Here is a 16,628-nt window from a genome sequence, read left to right as displayed (position 1 = left end):
TATGGGAGGATTCTGTCTAAAGGCTTTATTCCCGATGTTGCAATTGCCTTATGTTGTTGTCACAGCCACAGCTGCAGACTATTGCAAGAAATTGCCTTCCTTTTCCATAGCAATGCCATAAATCTTTCACCAGAAGCTCTGACTCCAAAATAAGTTACTCTTCAGCTGGAATTACACTCATGTCAGCTTCCTGTAGCAAAGCAGCTAACTGCTGCTTTTGTATACAACCTTGGCTATGGAGTGTAACTTTGGGTCAGATATCTCCATAAGTCTCAGTACCCATTGGATGGGAGGATCTAGCTGCACTGTGTCATAATAACAGATGAAGCCACTGCCACCATGCTTTTGCAGAACTCAGGGCAGGTCTGAACACCAGAATATGGTTCAGACCCAGCTCCGGCAATTCTGCAGAAGTGGAATGACAGAGGAGGATTTATACTCATGCCACAGCACCATGATCAACTCTTGCTCCTTTGTGTGCTTGTAGATTATAAGTGGCCAATCATCTATATACAACTTAGGATACAAGTCATATCCCTCCCTACATTGCCACAAAAGCCTTCCCTAGCTTGTGTCCCAGTTTACGCTGCCTTCATTTTAGACGTAGAATATCACACTCTGGGATTATGGCCAATGCATCTTTACCTGCCTATTCCTTTGTTCACCAGTAATCCACTCACTAAATTCCACAAACCCAGTGTCCCTCCCTTGAATAACAATAGCAAGGGTGGCTCATGCTGGCTGAACTGGAGCAATACAGCTTCCAGCTTCTGCCTCCCCTCACACCTTCCCTTCAGTCTGTACAAACAGAAAAATAAAGTGATATGGACTGACAGAAGATCTTTTCCTCTCTGGGTGTTGTCAGCAAGTAGTTGGCTGCCAGCAACCAGATATGTGCTGTATCCTTACTGACTGAATGGATGCTGGGAGGATCTGGACCATAAGGGACCTTTCATCTTTCATCTTCTCCCTCTCTCTGCTGTTGCTCACAGTGCCTGCAGCTCCCAGATGTAAACAGAAGTGCTTCTGCTATTGTTTCTCCCCCTTGGGCCTTTCAGCAAGGACTGACAGATGCTGTAAAGGACAGTCTACTAACTGTGCCCAAATCCAGGCCAACAGGAAACTTCAGTGCTTCTTTGGCAAACAGACTTTCAAGCAGCCCTTCCAAGGAACTTACTAATTCACCAGGACTGCTAATGAACACAGCGCTACTCTCTTACATGCCCTGTTCTTGCCCTCCATCCTGATATTCACTTGGCTCATGAGTCTGCTGAAAATGTGAATAGTATTTGCTTTTCAAAATAAAGCCAACTTCAACTGATATGTACAGGTTCACATTAAAATAACATATTTACTGAGTTGAACACAGCTCAAAAATCAAGCTTTAAAAAGACTGCTGGACTATGGGGAGTAAGGGTTTCTTACTGAGTGGCTTTAAGTTTTTCTACCGCTTCTCTCTATTGGAGGACGTATTGCATCTTCTTGCAAGAGCCACGTTCAACTGCAGGTCCTCGTTTGAAAATTAGCTCTATCTAGCTCTGAGACAGGTAAGACCTCCTGCCTCTGAACATCTTTCTTACTCTGACCTAATGTCTTCCATCACAAAAGACTCCATAAGAACCAGTTCAGCCACTATCTGAGAACAGCCACCTATGCAAAGGAAAGGGGCAATGGTTTAAAGTGGCACACACTATAGAGAAGAACAGAGAGAAGAGAAAAAGCATTCTCTAAGCAACTGAAACCACAGGACACTGAAGATGGATAACATATAATGACCCAATCTGGGTCACTAGGACTAGTCCCTCACCTTTTATGGAAAAAATAAAAAGCCATCTTTAAATGGTCAGGACTTCGGTTTTGCTTCTCATTTGAAAGAACCATCTCCAGCCACACAGGACTGCAGGCACCAAAAAAGGACTCTGGTTCCCTACTGATTTGTAGGGGAAGGCACCACCCCCTAGATCACCACCTCTAGTCACCAGCCAAAGGTTATTTGCATTTTAGCTGCCACAGACTCTCCCATGCTGGGACTGGAATGAGGCCAACACACAGACTTAGAGAGTCTGAAGTTACCTGAACTGCTGTCGAGATGAGAAGAAATGAAGCTGTAAGCTTCACATATGGACCATGCTTCATGGTGAGTCCAAGCCCCTTACAAAAAGGAATTGCTCTGTCTGAATTTAAGGCATAAGGATCTAAGAGGAGCAGAACACATAAAATAACAATCTTTTCCAGAGTTGAATGTGAAATAATTATTATTAAATCTAGGCATATTTAAATATATCTTACCATCTTTTTCCTTTACTCCAAGAAAAAGAATGACAATTCCAAGAAGATACACACCTCCTATGACCCCTGCTGCAATCATATAAACTTTTGCCTTTGAAAAGAAAAAAAGACATATTTGAAATTGTGACAGGGGAATGACAAGTCACTATGAAAATTTCAGTCTCTTTCTGGTGAGTCATCTGCAAATGAAGAAATGCCTGTCTACATACAGCCAACTGTCTGTCTTTTACCTCTCTGAAAAATATTCACTTCTGCAGTTCACTTATAAACAACACCTACTTTAGAATAAATCCAGGGCATGTAAGTATATATTTCTTGTAAAAAAAAGAAACTGTGAACAAAAGGGCTACTGTGCTGGCAACCTGAATGTTTTAAAAATTTGCTTATGTTGAGACTAGCTATAGACATACACAGTCATCTATCAAAAACATGCAGCATCTGTAGAGTGAGTCTAATTTTTAGTAAATCCAGTTGATCTGGCTACACAGACTGCTGGGTGAGAAAGGCCTCAGTACTGATGTAAACATTACTACAGTTACTGCATTTATACATAATGATAACAAAAACTTCCTTTAGGCTCTAATGAATTTTAGAAATCACACTTTCATGCCAATGTTTTGAGAATATGGTAGCTTGCATGCTGACTTTCCCAGTTACTTAGTGAAATACTCAAGCAAAATGAGAAATCTTTGCTTCCTACTAGCCAGGGGACAAAGCCTGCAAGGATGCCTCCCACACCATCAGATCACATTTATTGTTTCTAACTCTGATTACACCGACTGTGGAATAAAGCTTTAAAAATTATTTTGTTTTAGTATTCTGTAATAATTTATTTTATTCTGTGTTATCAAAGATAAAATAAGTGCTTGGTTATAGAGCTTTATGACACAATGATTATTTGATAGGAAAATTGAATTCCAAATTACCAGTTTTATGTTGCAAATTAAATGATTATACATCTAGGAAGCAGTTGGTAAATAAGCATGCAATTACAAGAATGTACTCCCAGATAAAAAGTCACTTAGTATAGATGCAAAAGTAGCCAGATGAACCATGTAAGTATAGACAATCTTCAAGACAACAGCTTTTGTTAAGATATTTACATTTCAGAAGGAGACATGGTGAAATAAAGGAATGCAGGACTATTCTTTATTTGGGATAAAGGTTTGGGTTTTTTCATATCAGAGCTATAAATTAAGTCACAGAGTACTTTTATACTATCGGTTATGGCTTGCACAGACTACACACTGCAGTACTGTAGATACCTGAAACCACTTAAATGAGGTAATTTCAGCCTCAAAAGCAGCCTAGCTAGGAGAGAAGGGGCTGAAAAAAAGGATAGTAATAGGACTCCATTATGAATTTTATATTTTGTGTCTGTCTATTTTTTTAATTTGCTTGAAGCAATTGAATTAAATGCTTTCTTTCACAGGTCATTGTGAAGTGTAATTTGAGCTTAAACTATCAAGGATATTCATGGTAGGCCAAATATGATTCTCTGACCCTAAACCAAACTTATTAACCCATCTATGAACTATATCAATATCCATGCTTGGTTTCCAGTAGGAAAGATCCACTCCTAAGCTTACAGTAACAACTTCAGGAGAACTTAAAAATAACAATTTCTTCTAATTCCTTTCTTTAATAATGAGCAAAATAACATCAGTCATTCACTAGGTTTTCTTTTAAACTAGGTGTGCTCTTGAGCAGCTAAGAATTAGTCCTCGTGACAAAAAGGGTCAGGGGTCACACTCCTGAATGGCACTAAAAGAAACAGTCAAGATTTGGCCTCTTCTAAATATTCATTTTTAGACTGATGGAGGTACTTCAGGTTCATACACCCTAGTCCTGCCTCAACTTATAAGTCAATGTCCATCAGTCACACAACCAAAATTCAAGATCCAACGTCTCCCGTTGATCATGCAGTTAGGTGCATATTCTGTTGTGCGTGGTGTGAACAAAAGGCAAGTGCTCTGTCATGCAATGCCAGCAGCTCCCCAACGTGGCTCGGTGGCCGTGCATGCTCCTATAATCCAACCAAACTGATGCCAGGTTATGTGAATGGCAAAAAATTCTGGTCCTCACAACACAGGGTAGCAGTGAGTGAGGTGGGTTGCCAGAGCAGTTCATTCAGACTATGGCCTCTGCCCAGGCCTGAGGGGTCTTTGGAAAAAACAGCAGGAAAGAACAAGGAGTGAACAGAACCTTACCCATGAAAAACAGTTGGACACCATAAACCAGACCGTTCTCAACCAGGGGATACTACTCATCTACAAAACCTGAGAAGGTGACACACAAAACAGTGGAAGAAGGAAAACACCAAAGACCAAAACAAATAAACAGGAAATCCTCACAAAAAATGAACACATGGCTGCTTGTAAATAAGGAAGTGAAATGAGAAAGGTAATACCTTTAATTAAATCAACCCATATAGTTGGGGGGAAAAAAAAGTTTCCAGTCGCACTGTGACTTCTTCAGATCTGAAAAATGTTTGTGTGCCTAAAAGCTTTTCCATTGTTTCCCAGTGTTAGTAGCTAGTTTAATGAAAGATATTACTTCTATCTACAAACTCTGGCTACTTTAGGCTATGTATCTTCGCTATTTTTTCAAAATTAGAAACTACTTGACATTCAACTCATTGTGAAGCTTCTTTTTCCATCTCCCTCCTACTTCAGAAAGGACAGGAAAGCACATGTGATTAGACAGAAAGGAAATAAATCAAGATCATGTATTTTTTTTTCCTTTAAAGCTATTTAAGAGATTTGAAAGTGGAAGCTGGTGATTATGGCATAAAGCAGATTCGGAGAAGGAATCTGCTGTGCAATGGAATTCAGCTTGCTCCACAACTTTTCAAGCTACTCCCCTTGACAATTCACAGAGCTGTAATAGCACAGTAGTTTTCGCCATCAAGCCATTGTCTTATAAGCTAAAAAGGAAGACAGGGTGATGTTCTGTGTCTTGTTAAAATACACACTAGAAGTTACCTAACAAACAGCTTCAAAAATGCTTTAATCAGCTATAAAATGGCATGGCCACTTACAGAAGCAGCCCAGCTCTCCCCAGGCAGTTTCCCACATCAGCTCTCCGAGAAGCCTTAAAACGACCTGTGCCAAAAAGCAAGGATCGGGTAGCACAGAGGCAGAGAATAGTGTCTGGGAGTGGGGGGAGGCAAGGCTTGGTCCCCTTCCTGGACTACCAGTGCTGGCACCAGGGTATGCAAATTCAAAGCATGCACAGAAACATGCCTTTAGCTTGTGATTTTACTGAAGAGTGGTAATAGGAGCTATTTGACTACAATAAGCGGAGCACGAATACGTACATCCTGATTTGCACCAAGCACCTGAGATTAGGCTCAGGTCAAGGAATCTTCTTCACAGGGAATTTTATATATCAGTTAGTACATGCATCGACAGAGAAATAGATGAAAACATGAAAAGAAAGACTGAATCTAGCAATTGGTAAAATGGAACCAACAAACTGCTGATTTCACAAGTGACATAGAAAAAAAAACACTACACAAGGCAATTGTTTGATTCAAGGCCCACTTCAAGACCACTGGAAACAACAGAAGACTATCGAATTGTGTTCACTGAGGTTTGGATCAGGTTTTAGGATTTCCTCCCAGATATAAAACCTTCTCTGTCTCTCAAAAAATAGCAAACTGAAGCATGAAGAGATTAAATTACTTGTGCAGGATTACAGGAAAACTCTGCTGTGGAAAATGAAATAAACAAGAATGGATCTCTAGGTTCATTCCACGTGTTAACCACTGAGCCCTGCTCCCACTGCCTGTTACCAACCCTTTACTTTCAACAGTGCTTTGTACCTTCACAAGAATACAGATCCCAAGTAGGCCTTACAGTTTCATTCACATAACAGCCATTAATCTTTACAGGAGATCCCTAGTGATAACCGCTTTGAAAAGCGGTGTTGCTGAACTGAAAGATCCTGCTATAGCCACCATTTTTTCATAGAACCATAGAATTATGTGGGTTGGATAGGACCTTTAAAGTTCGTCTAGTTCCAACCCCCCTGCCATAGGCAGGAACATCTTTCACTAGATCAGGTTGCTCAGAGCCCCGTCCAACCTGGCCTTGAACACTTCCAGTGATGGGGCATCCACAGCTTCTCTGGGCAACCTGTTCCAGTGTCTCACCACCCTCATTGTAAAAAATTTCTTCCTTATACCTAATCTAAATCTACCTTCTTTCAGTTTAGAACCATTGTCCCTTGTCTTGTCACTACAGGCCTTGGTAAAAAAAGTCTCTCTCCATCTTTGTTACAAGCCCCCTTTATATATTGAAAGGCTGCAATAATTGAAGGCTCCCCAGAGCCTTCTCTTCTCCAGGCTGAACAATCCCAACTCTCTCAGCCGTTCTTCATAGGAGAGGTGTTCCAACCCTCTGACCATTTTTGTGGCCTCCTCTGGACCTGCTCTAACAGGTCTATACCTTTCTTGTGCTGGGCACCCCAGAACTGGATGCAGTTTTCCTGGCAGGGTAAACTAAGCTTTTCTTACTAAGGTTCTATTTTAAACTGTAAATCAGCCCCTAGTGGAAACAAAGGATGGCCATATACCTCCTAGGTACTTTACAGTTTGGCACCTCCATTCCTGGGGGTGTTGGTTGACAGCTGCCTGAACATGAGCCAGCAGTGTGCTCAGGTAGCCAAGAGGGCCAATGGCATCCGGGCTTGTATCAGGAAGTGTGTGGCCAGCAGGAGCAGGAAGGTGATAGTGCCCCTGTACTCGGCACTGGTGAGGCCGCACCTCGAGTACTGCGTTCAGTTTTGGGCCCTTCACTACAAGAAGGACATCGAGGTGCTGGAGCGTGTCCAGAGGAGGGCAACGAAGCTGGTGAAGGGTCTAGAACACAAGTCTTATGAGGAGCGGCTGAGGGAACTGGGGTTGTTTAGCCTGGAGGAGGCTGAGGGAAGACCTTATTGCTCTTTACAACTACCTGAAAGGAGGCTGTAGCGAGGTGGGGGTCGGTCTCTTCTCCCCAGTAACGAGTGACAGAACAAGAGGAAATGGCCTCAAAAGGTGCGCCAGGGGAGGTTTAGGTTAGATATTAGGAAAAACTTCTTCACCGAAAGGGTGGTCAAGCGTTGGAACAGGCTGCCCAGGGAAGTGGTTGAGTCTCCATCCCTAGAGGTATTTAAAAAACGGATAGATGTGGTGCTCGAGGATATGGTATAGATGGACTTGGCAGTGCTGGGTTAACGGTTGGACTCGATGATCTTAAGGGTCTTTTCCAACCTTAACGATTCTATGATTCTATGATCTTCAGCAAAGCTCCTCAGTGTAATTCTGCTGTCACGCTGAGAAGTGGTTGCAAGGACAACAGACGGGAAGCCTCGTTTGCAACAAGGTCCTTGTCTCAGCGCCAGCGTTACTGATTTCAAGGAAGTCATGTTCACGTTCAACCAGCTGGATGATATGACATGGTACTACAGAACTGCCCCCCCACCTCCCTAAGAGATTTTAGTGTGCTCCCATAGACACTTACTTGATGAGACAGGGGATCTGAGGGGTCTGGGAAGCTGGGAGTGTCATGCCAGGAGTCCGTTGTGTTTACCGGGGGATTCACAATGCAGTGATGAGAGACATGAGCACTGGCCACAATCTGCCCCTGAAGCGCAGCTCCAATCAAGGTCCCAAGCACTTCCATGGTCATTCCTAAAGAAGGAAGCACAAATGTGCGCTGAGGAGGAAATCTCGATACCTCCACTGTCTGCAAGCTTGCTCATTTGTCTCACTGAAGAGAAACCTCACCAAACCATTTTCTTTCACAGGGAACAAGCAGAAAAAGCAATACCAAGAACAGCAGAACTGGAAGGTCAGTAATAGAACAGTTTCAAGGAAAGACAGTTTTGCTATCTATTTTCTGATCAGCTTTTAGAAGCCTCCATGGAAGAGCCTCTTTTATACAAGCTGCATGATGGATGCGGCTGAGATGAAGAGCCACATGGAGATAACATAGAAACCTTTCATCTTGAGGACCAGAGAGGAACTACAGTTTAAATGTTGAATGCCATTTTTCAAAAGCAGGACTAGGAGCCATAACATCAGACTTTTCATCTCAAGCTTGACAGTAACTTGTGAAACACTTTTCAAGCCACTTATCTGATCAGACCTCTAGGTTCTCCAACTGTAAAATAAAACGATACTTACTTCAGGCTTATGTTAGAAAGAATACAGATGCAAAGCTCTTTGAAACAGCAGATGCTGTTCTTAACTGCCTAAGGCCACAGTCAGGCTGAACTAGCTACCTCAGCCTCAGAGAATGATTCAGATCACTAACACTCCAAGTACCATCAGAACAAGGGATCATCTTAAAAAACAACCAAAACCTCCATTTGGGAAAGCAAAGATCTAACCATGAGCATCCAGCTCATGCTTCATGTACTGAAAATCAGTCAACAAGGCAGCTAGTGGTTACAGCTCCGTCACAGGCGAGGGGTGAGTAATCTGGGTTCTAGACCCTTCTCACCTTGAGGGATTTCCAGCTTACCACTCCTGTTTCCATGCAATATGGCCATGGCAGGGAGATAAACTGAATGCCTGTCCTAGCTCCAGAGACTATTTACACATTTTGCATAAAGATCCATGGGGCTGAATACGTGAACAGATTAGGAACAGGGACCAAGACTCCCTGTTTAAGAGGGAATGCTCTTCTCATTGACCTAAACATCAGGCTTTTTTTCTACTTATTCTCTCTCAGTGGCCAGGAGTCCCATGTTCTTTTCTCAGAAGCACCATGGGGGATTTTGAAGGGCCCCTTCCAGAGCAGGTTGTGCCCTGGTGGTTATCATACTCTCCTGGGAAGCGACAGGTGTTTCAAAAGCTCCTAGGTTCAGGTTTATTCAAGTTCTCTGCTGTGTAACAGCCTTCTTAGGTGGCCTTGAACACATGCCTTTTTGTGTATCCTTGTAAGAGGATAAAAGTACTTCTCCACCTAACGGGAGGGTAATGCACACAGACTGCGAGGTGTTCAGATAGTGCAGTAATGAGGGCTGTATGCAGCTATGAAAGATCAAGTAAGGAAAAGGAAAGAGACACTCCCTAGGAGACTTGGATCATTTAAACCATTGTTAGTATGTTCCCAAACAGAGAATGTTTCTGAATGGAAAATTTGAGGCTTCACATAATATTAATTTAAACCAATGGGGGTTAAAAAAACCCCACCCCTCTTCCCCAAACTTCACATCCAATCTCACTAGCAATTCTGTCCACACACACAAAAATGCTGGCAGATGGTGGAAATCCTAACCTCAACCTGATCTGAAGTGTTTGGCCACAAACTAGTCTCAGATGGGCCTTGCAGAGCTTCCAAACTGTTGACTGCTCAGTGCAAAGGCAATGCACCTGAAGTACACCTTTCACTCAAAATACCACCTACACATTTATAACCTTTATCTAGGGCTCTACGTCTGCATTTTACCAAGCACTTGCATAGAATTAAGCTCAAAAGCATCATTATCAGCAACAGAAATACAACCATAGTGAAACCTCATTTTCTAAGTAGCCCCAAGAGCTGAGAAACCGGCAGATTTCAAAGTTCTTGTGTGCTCAGAATTTATGATGTATTACTTTCCACCTTAGCTGGGAAAACTGATCTTTCAGAAAGCAGATCATCCTTGAAATAAGTTATATTTTGTCCAGAATGTAAGTAGGATTTATGTTAAAGGAACTTTGGAATCCAGTATTTCTACCATGCATTTATAGTAAAGAGCAGGACAAAACTTAAAATAAGCAGTTCTGCTTGTCTCTAGTAGAGGGTAATGGATCCTCTGATCCCAACCTTTTTTTTTTTAAAGCACACTTTATATTACACAGCTGTTTTTCTTTAAACAGTTGAAGAAATGCCTGAACAACCAACTGCATCCAAGAAAGTCTATCAACAAGAAGAATTCTCTATGAAACCCAGAAAGGCAAAAGTGTTTAAGTAAAACACTTGTTTAAAAAAAAAAAAATATATATATATAAAAAAAAAGATTCTCACCTAATCATAACCATTACAAGAAAACTTGGCTCCAAACAAACATAATTTCAAAATATACAAAAATACCAACATTTGAAACGTCAAAACTATGGTTCATTCCACCACCCTAACTTGGCTTAGGAGAACAGCTGTAGACTGAAAAGTTAAACCCTTTCTGAACAATAAAATGACACTATGTATGTATAACACCTCTCAGCCATGGAGTTCAACAGCTTTTATGAGCACAAATTTCACATGCCTGTGAAGCCTTGCATGGGACTAGCAGATAGGAAAGCACATTCATTTGGATCACAGACTCTGAAGACATAAAACCAGACAATAGAAAACACTAGGTACATGGATTTAGTTAGAATTTAGGCCAGATGACTCAGAATACAGTCAGTGCCAAAGAATATAACACAACTGGAATCTCCTGCTGTTTAGTTCTGTCCTGTGACTGCTAGCCCAGACTTTCTCTTGAGATAGTTGATGATAATGCAAATTACAACTGTTCCATGTGGCCGGAAAGGGATTGGGTTGCTCAGGGGATATTGTATCTAGAACTTCTGACATGATTTTTTTAGCACTTCTGGCCATTTCATTGTGCCTCTATGGTCTAGTTTTCAACATACTCAAGCAAGTATGTTGAGGGTTAGAAGGACTAATGGAAGAGAAAAGGGCTCCTGCCAGGAAGAGAAAACAGCTGCAACAAAAGAATTACAAGTTATTCAAAAGCAACACTGAAGGACAAGTTAAGACACAGAAAAGTCTTTCATGTGACATTTGAGCACTCTTTTCTCTTTACCTTGCTTAATGCTGGTGGCCGTGAGAGACAGCAGTTAAATAATAAAGGAGGCATGAAAACAGAGCTGAAGAAAGTAGGAAGAAAAGAAACTGTTCTTACATTCAATTTATGATCTACCCAGGAAATACTGAAAAGATTTTCATTGCACTTTTTTCATCCTATCAATTTGCTTCAAAGCAATATCTTTGTCTTCTTCTGATTGTTGAAGAGCCAGAGATATGATCTGGAAGCCCTCATTCTTTTAGCTAATACAGTCAGAGTGCTAGTTATATTACAGCAAGATCTGTCCTTAAACTACCTGGTATATGTTAGAATTAAACAAACACAGATGAAATAAAAAGAGTGATTTCAGTTGCTGTGAACATGCATGCAAATTACTCTCCTTTTTTGGTGGGGTTAACTGGCTTGGTTCTATGAGTTCTAGAAATTTTTTTAGAGCAAACAGCTTGGAGATTTGAATTTATAACATGAAACACATAAACCTAAAGAAATACAAACAAACAAACAAAAGAAAATACTCAAAATTACTTTCAGGCTTTCTTTAATCCAATGTTAAAGAAGATCAGCACTTTGGTTTTCCCCCTACAAATCACCTTTAAATGAAATCATTAAACCCTATCCTGGCTTGGGCAAGAGCAGTTTTTATTGTTTTGTCTGGCTATCAATAAACCGAAGGGAGTTTATAGGTAATCAGATAATTTGAGACAATAGAGCATTAATGCCTCCTATTTAGCTAGAAAAATGGAAGCATTTACGAGACAAAATATTTTTCATCAGATATTAAAAATCTCATATAAAAGTCCAGTTTAGGGACACAAACCATTAGGAACTTCCTATAGATAGAGAATGATTTTAAATAAAACTCAGCCTTAATCCACATGAGAAAGCCCAGATCACACTCACGGTATGCTGTTGCAGAGTCTCTCTCCTTCTGGTCTGTGCTGAGAAACATGGTAAGGGCAGAATATGGTACTTGGAATAACTATGCAAAGAAAGAACATCACTTAGTAAATGTCAGGGTAAATGCTGTATTCCTTTGATATCCAGGAAAATGGTTTAATGCGACCTTGGAATTCACTTATTTAGAACACTGTATTTTTTAGCACAAAGACCTGTCTTTTCTTTCTGATTTGTAAAGCATATAAGAGTAAAAAAGTATCTTTCATAATACAAATAATAAATAATAAATTACCAAGAGACTTCACCTTAATGCTGTGCTCCTTCAGCTCCCTTGGGAACACGTCCTTCATAGCTAGGCTATAAAGCATCTAGTTTTCTTTGCACTAGGAGACTATCATGTTTCTAGCTTCAGCTAACTAACAGGAAGCAAAGCCATAATAAAGACAATACAATTTTCCACTTTATTCAAGCCAGAAGACTGTATAAATCCCCCAAATATTTCAAATATCTGTCTCACTATGTAATTCCAGGAGATAATTGTGAAAACTACTTTGTCTTCAGCACCATTTTGCCATACACTCCTTAATTTGAGTTAAGAATAGATAGAAACACCCAATTGTTATTTCCATGCACTGACAAAAAGGTAGATAAGGAGTGTTGCTTGTTTGTTTTTACAGCACCGTATCTAGCACGCAATTGATACCTTGCTGTAAAATCTTGGTGGAAACAATGCACTGGCAATATTTATTGCGATGCTGGGTAAATGAGCCCCACTTTTACTGCAGGAGAGGCCTTATCTCCAGTAGTACTTCATTGAAAATAACTATTGAACATTAAAAGGCTTCACCTTTTGGATGGTCATGATGTGAATGGGACCCTGTCCTCATAGCGTTGAACTAAAATAAAGATCACTTCTGACATGGTTTAACCCCAGCCGGCAGCTAAGCCCCACCCAGCCGCTCGCTCACTCCCCCCCAGTGGGATGGGGGAGAGAATTGGAAGGGTAAAAGTGAAAAAACTCATGGGTTGAGATGAAGACGGTTTAATAGGGAAAGCAAAAGCTGTGCATGCAAGCAAAGCAAAGCAAGGAGTTCATTCACTCCTTCCCATTGGCAGGCAGGTGTTCAGCCATCTCCAGGCAAGCAGGGCTCCATCACGTGTAATGGTTACTTGGGAAGACAAAATGCCATCACTCCAAACATCCCCCCCTTCCTTCTTCTTCCCCCAGCTTTCTATGCTGAACATGACGTCATATGGTACGGAATATTCCTTTGGTCAGTTGGGGTCAGCTGTCCTGGCTGTGTCCCCTCCCAACTAAAAAATCCCTGTGTTATCAACACCGTTTCCAGCACAAATCCAAAACATAGCCCCATACTAGCTACTGCGAAGAAAATTAACTCTATCCCAGTCAAAACCAGCACAACTTCTAAAATCTTGGAACAACATACAGGCCAAACTCTCAGACTTCTGTAAAGTGGAAGCGGGACATGAATTTGCTTGAACAATAAAGTTCTCTGTGGTGTTTCCACCACCACAGAGATCTGTAGCCAGGCAAACCAAGTCTCACAATCTGCATCCTACTCTGTTCGTACAAAATGCTTTTCTGTTCACCTCCATCAAACATGGCAAATATATACGTTTTCAAAGCTCTGGCATGGAAAAGCTGTGTTTTTCCTTCAAAAGAGAGAGGGAAGAAAATTATTTTAAGCCATTATGAACGTCTTCTGGACCATCTTTCTCCAAAAGAAAAAAAGGACCTAGGGAAACATTCCAGCTTAACACAGGAATACAGAATTCCCAGGTCCAACAGATCTGTAAACAGGAGAAAAGCCAAAGTCAAACAAGAAACACAAACATTTTAAATGTCTGGGAACTGCTTTTTCAAAGTGTGATCAGTGAACTTCAATCAGCCAGGATACACCCTGCCAAATTGCAATGCAGCTGTCTCACTTCCAGCCATAATCTGCTGTGTGATACTGCTTTGCAGGGAAGATACCTTGTTTCACCTTGATATTGGCTAGAAAGCAAAATGGGGTGATGCAACCCCTACGTGTACAGTGTGGAACGTGTCAGAGAAGTTCTTTGGGATCCACTGAAATGATGGCTTCTGCATAAATATTGCAAGTTCGGGCTGTATTAAAAAATTCATGTGCTCAAACTCTTCTATCCAGGCATAAATATCATGATGACTACTATCAATACTATTTCAGCTCTGGTACCCTGACTTTTCATTGCCTTCTAGCTTGAGTCAACACACCCAGAACTGGAGCCATAAACCTACTTGGTCTCCTAATCTGCTCCTGAAAATAGAAGTTATGACACGTTAGATGTCTAACTGGAATTAGGAATCCGAAGGTCTCTGTAGTTCTGTACATGAGTTCTACACATGAGAGTATACTCTCTCTCTCTCTCTGAGTTGAGTATTTAGGGTGCTGCCAGTGAAAGCGACTGGAGGTAATCTGTCTGAATTAGCAGGTCATTTGCCAGAGAAAGCATTAGCATAAACCATCAACCAGCAGAAAGTTTGATAAAAGGACATCTGCCTATTCCTTAAACTCACTAGAAGTTGAAATCAAATGTAAAGTGTTGTTAAATGTCAGTTTGCTAAATCTGAATGCATGAACACAGACAGAAAACAAGCGAGTTACTGCTGAGAACATGACGACCTGTAACCTACTCACTGTGGTCAGTGCTTGGAAAAGGCAGTAGAAAATCAGGTACCACGCAACTCTTCCCGATACAAAAGGAGGCAGGTACCACATAAAAAAATAGGACACTACTGTGAAAGGTGTACATGCCAGCATCCTGCAAAGAAGATTAACACATGTCAACAATCTCAACGTAATGATAGCAAAGCACATTAAATTTTCCTGCTAATAATCAATGTAATGCAATTTATTTTATGTGGAGTTTTTCTAACTACAATAATGCCATGTTTTAAGTATTAAACATTAGCATGCATTAAATGCACAGATTAATATAAAATGTATACTGTTATACTAGTACTTCTATAAAATGGAAAGAAAAAGCAAATCTGAAGGAAGAGTTATACTTAAGTTAATATCCCACTCAGAACAGACACAATTTCCTTGCACATGCACTGTAACAGCATACTTATATTGGCATTCCTTAGTACATGTCTCAGACTACACATTTATTAGAAAGAACCACTGAAAACTAAGCTCTGTTGTCACATGTCTTCGCATACGTCAGCAATTTTTACATGAGCCTACTTATTACCAAGGATTCCCTCTTCCATTTTAATGCCTTCAGTTTTTCTCTCAACTTAGCCTCCTCATTGCTACTTCAAGCAAGTGCAAATACATTGATACACTTAAAAATGCTGAAAACAGCACAAAATATAATGGACAGCCCACTGCAAAAGTTCCTACAATCTGTATCTACTTGGGTATATGATAATTTGCTCCATTTAGCGGCAAAACTCCTAATCACTTCAAATACAAAAGGATCATCTTCCGGTGAGGAAGGTGGCTTAAAAAAAAGAACCACAGAAACTTCAATTCCAGACATTGCCATTAACCAGCAATTAATTACATTAGCCTAAAAATTATTTCAGGCAAACAATACCCATTAAACTCCATGATACAGAAGAAGTGGTCAGATGCTATTATTTCCCAAAAGTCTGAGTTGCAGCAGCAGCAGGGCTCTCTGGTATTCTTGTAAATCAGACATTAAACAATGCAATTAGATGACCAAGATCGCAACAAAAAATATCCAAACACATAAAAGAGAAAACAGATTAATCCCTTCACAACAGCACTACTGACATTGGGGGTCAGCTGATTATTTTGCAGTCGTGAACTGAAAACCTGGAATACAAAAGAGTAATGTGGGTAAATAGTTTAGTAAAACAATGGCTTTCCCACACTGCTCTTTGGGATGGACAACATCACTGGGAGCTGAACATTTACAAGGAAAGTGCCAGGTTCTGGTATTCTCTATCCCTCCAGTCCCCAGGCCACAGTTCACCCACAGCTGGTCAGCAATGGAAAACACAAATAAGGGTAAAACCCTGACACATCTCTCGGCATCCACCTTCCTCTCCAAAAGTGTGAGCTCTTCCAAGACTGGTGTCCAGAGTCACCACAGTAAAATATTTTCATAGTCAATTTTTCATGCAACTTTTCAGCAATAACCCTCTCGGTATTCTTCCCCCCTTCCATCCTCTTTCCACATTTTCCTTTCCTCATTAATGTCAGTGAGTTTTCAGAGCCTTGCAGAAGTTGCTGAATATCCGATTGTCTACCATTATCTCCTTTGACAAAATATTTGACCACGTTTGTGTATTTCAAGTCAATGTCTGCTTATGCCTTTTAAACACATTACATAAAAGAGATCAATAGTGATTAATGACTTCTTACTGTATTGAGTACAGTATTAAGCTATAGTTAAACATTCACCTTCTTTACTAATGTTCTTCCTTTGCTGGCAAGCTTTTCTGACTGAGCCAATTCCATTGCTTCACTCTAGATACTTAAGAAGTCGGAATAATTTCAAAATACTAAAGTATTTTTAAGCTAATGGAAGACCCATTTTTTGCTTTGTATAAATAAAGCCTGACCTCCAAAGTGTAGGAACAAAATCCCCATGAAAAGAATTACCATTACCAAAAAAAACCAGACAAAATCCTT

The 16,628-nt window shown here is 40.6% G+C and overlaps 1 protein-coding gene across 10 annotated transcripts in view; it reads right to left on the bottom strand.

Moving 5' to 3' along the window:
- Positions 1-16,628, bottom strand: part of MFSD2B (MFSD2 lysolipid transporter B, sphingolipid) — a 43,152-nt gene that overhangs the window by 13,222 nt on the left and 13,302 nt on the right. For 7 of the 10 annotated variants that reach the window (XR_015708770.1, XM_087776673.1, XM_087776675.1 and 4 more), the window contains 5 exons: positions 14,658-14,781; positions 11,980-12,058; positions 7,797-7,966; positions 2,290-2,380; positions 2,074-2,195 (listed from right to left, as the gene is read on the bottom strand). Coding sequence is in view for 9 of the 10 variants with exons in the window: in XM_087776673.1 (XP_087632799.1) it covers positions 2,074-2,195; positions 2,290-2,380; positions 7,797-7,966; positions 11,980-12,058; positions 14,658-14,781 (586 nt within the window). In the remaining variant the exon portion in view is untranslated. The remainder of the gene's footprint in view (positions 1-2,073; positions 2,196-2,289; positions 2,381-7,796; positions 7,967-11,979; positions 12,059-14,657; positions 14,782-16,628) is intronic. The other 3 variants (XM_087776672.1, XM_087776677.1, XM_087776671.1) reach the window with 2 other exon arrangements.

The sequence above is a fragment of the Nipponia nippon genome, unplaced genomic scaffold (genome assembly GCF_047370975.1).
Source record: "Nipponia nippon isolate SJK-2023a ecotype South Korea unplaced genomic scaffold, ASM4737097v1 scaffold_4, whole genome shotgun sequence".
NCBI lineage: Eukaryota > Metazoa > Chordata > Aves > Pelecaniformes > Threskiornithidae > Nipponia > Nipponia nippon.
Note: the sequence above shows the minus strand (reverse complement) of the source record. Positions and strands in the feature narration are given on the sequence as shown.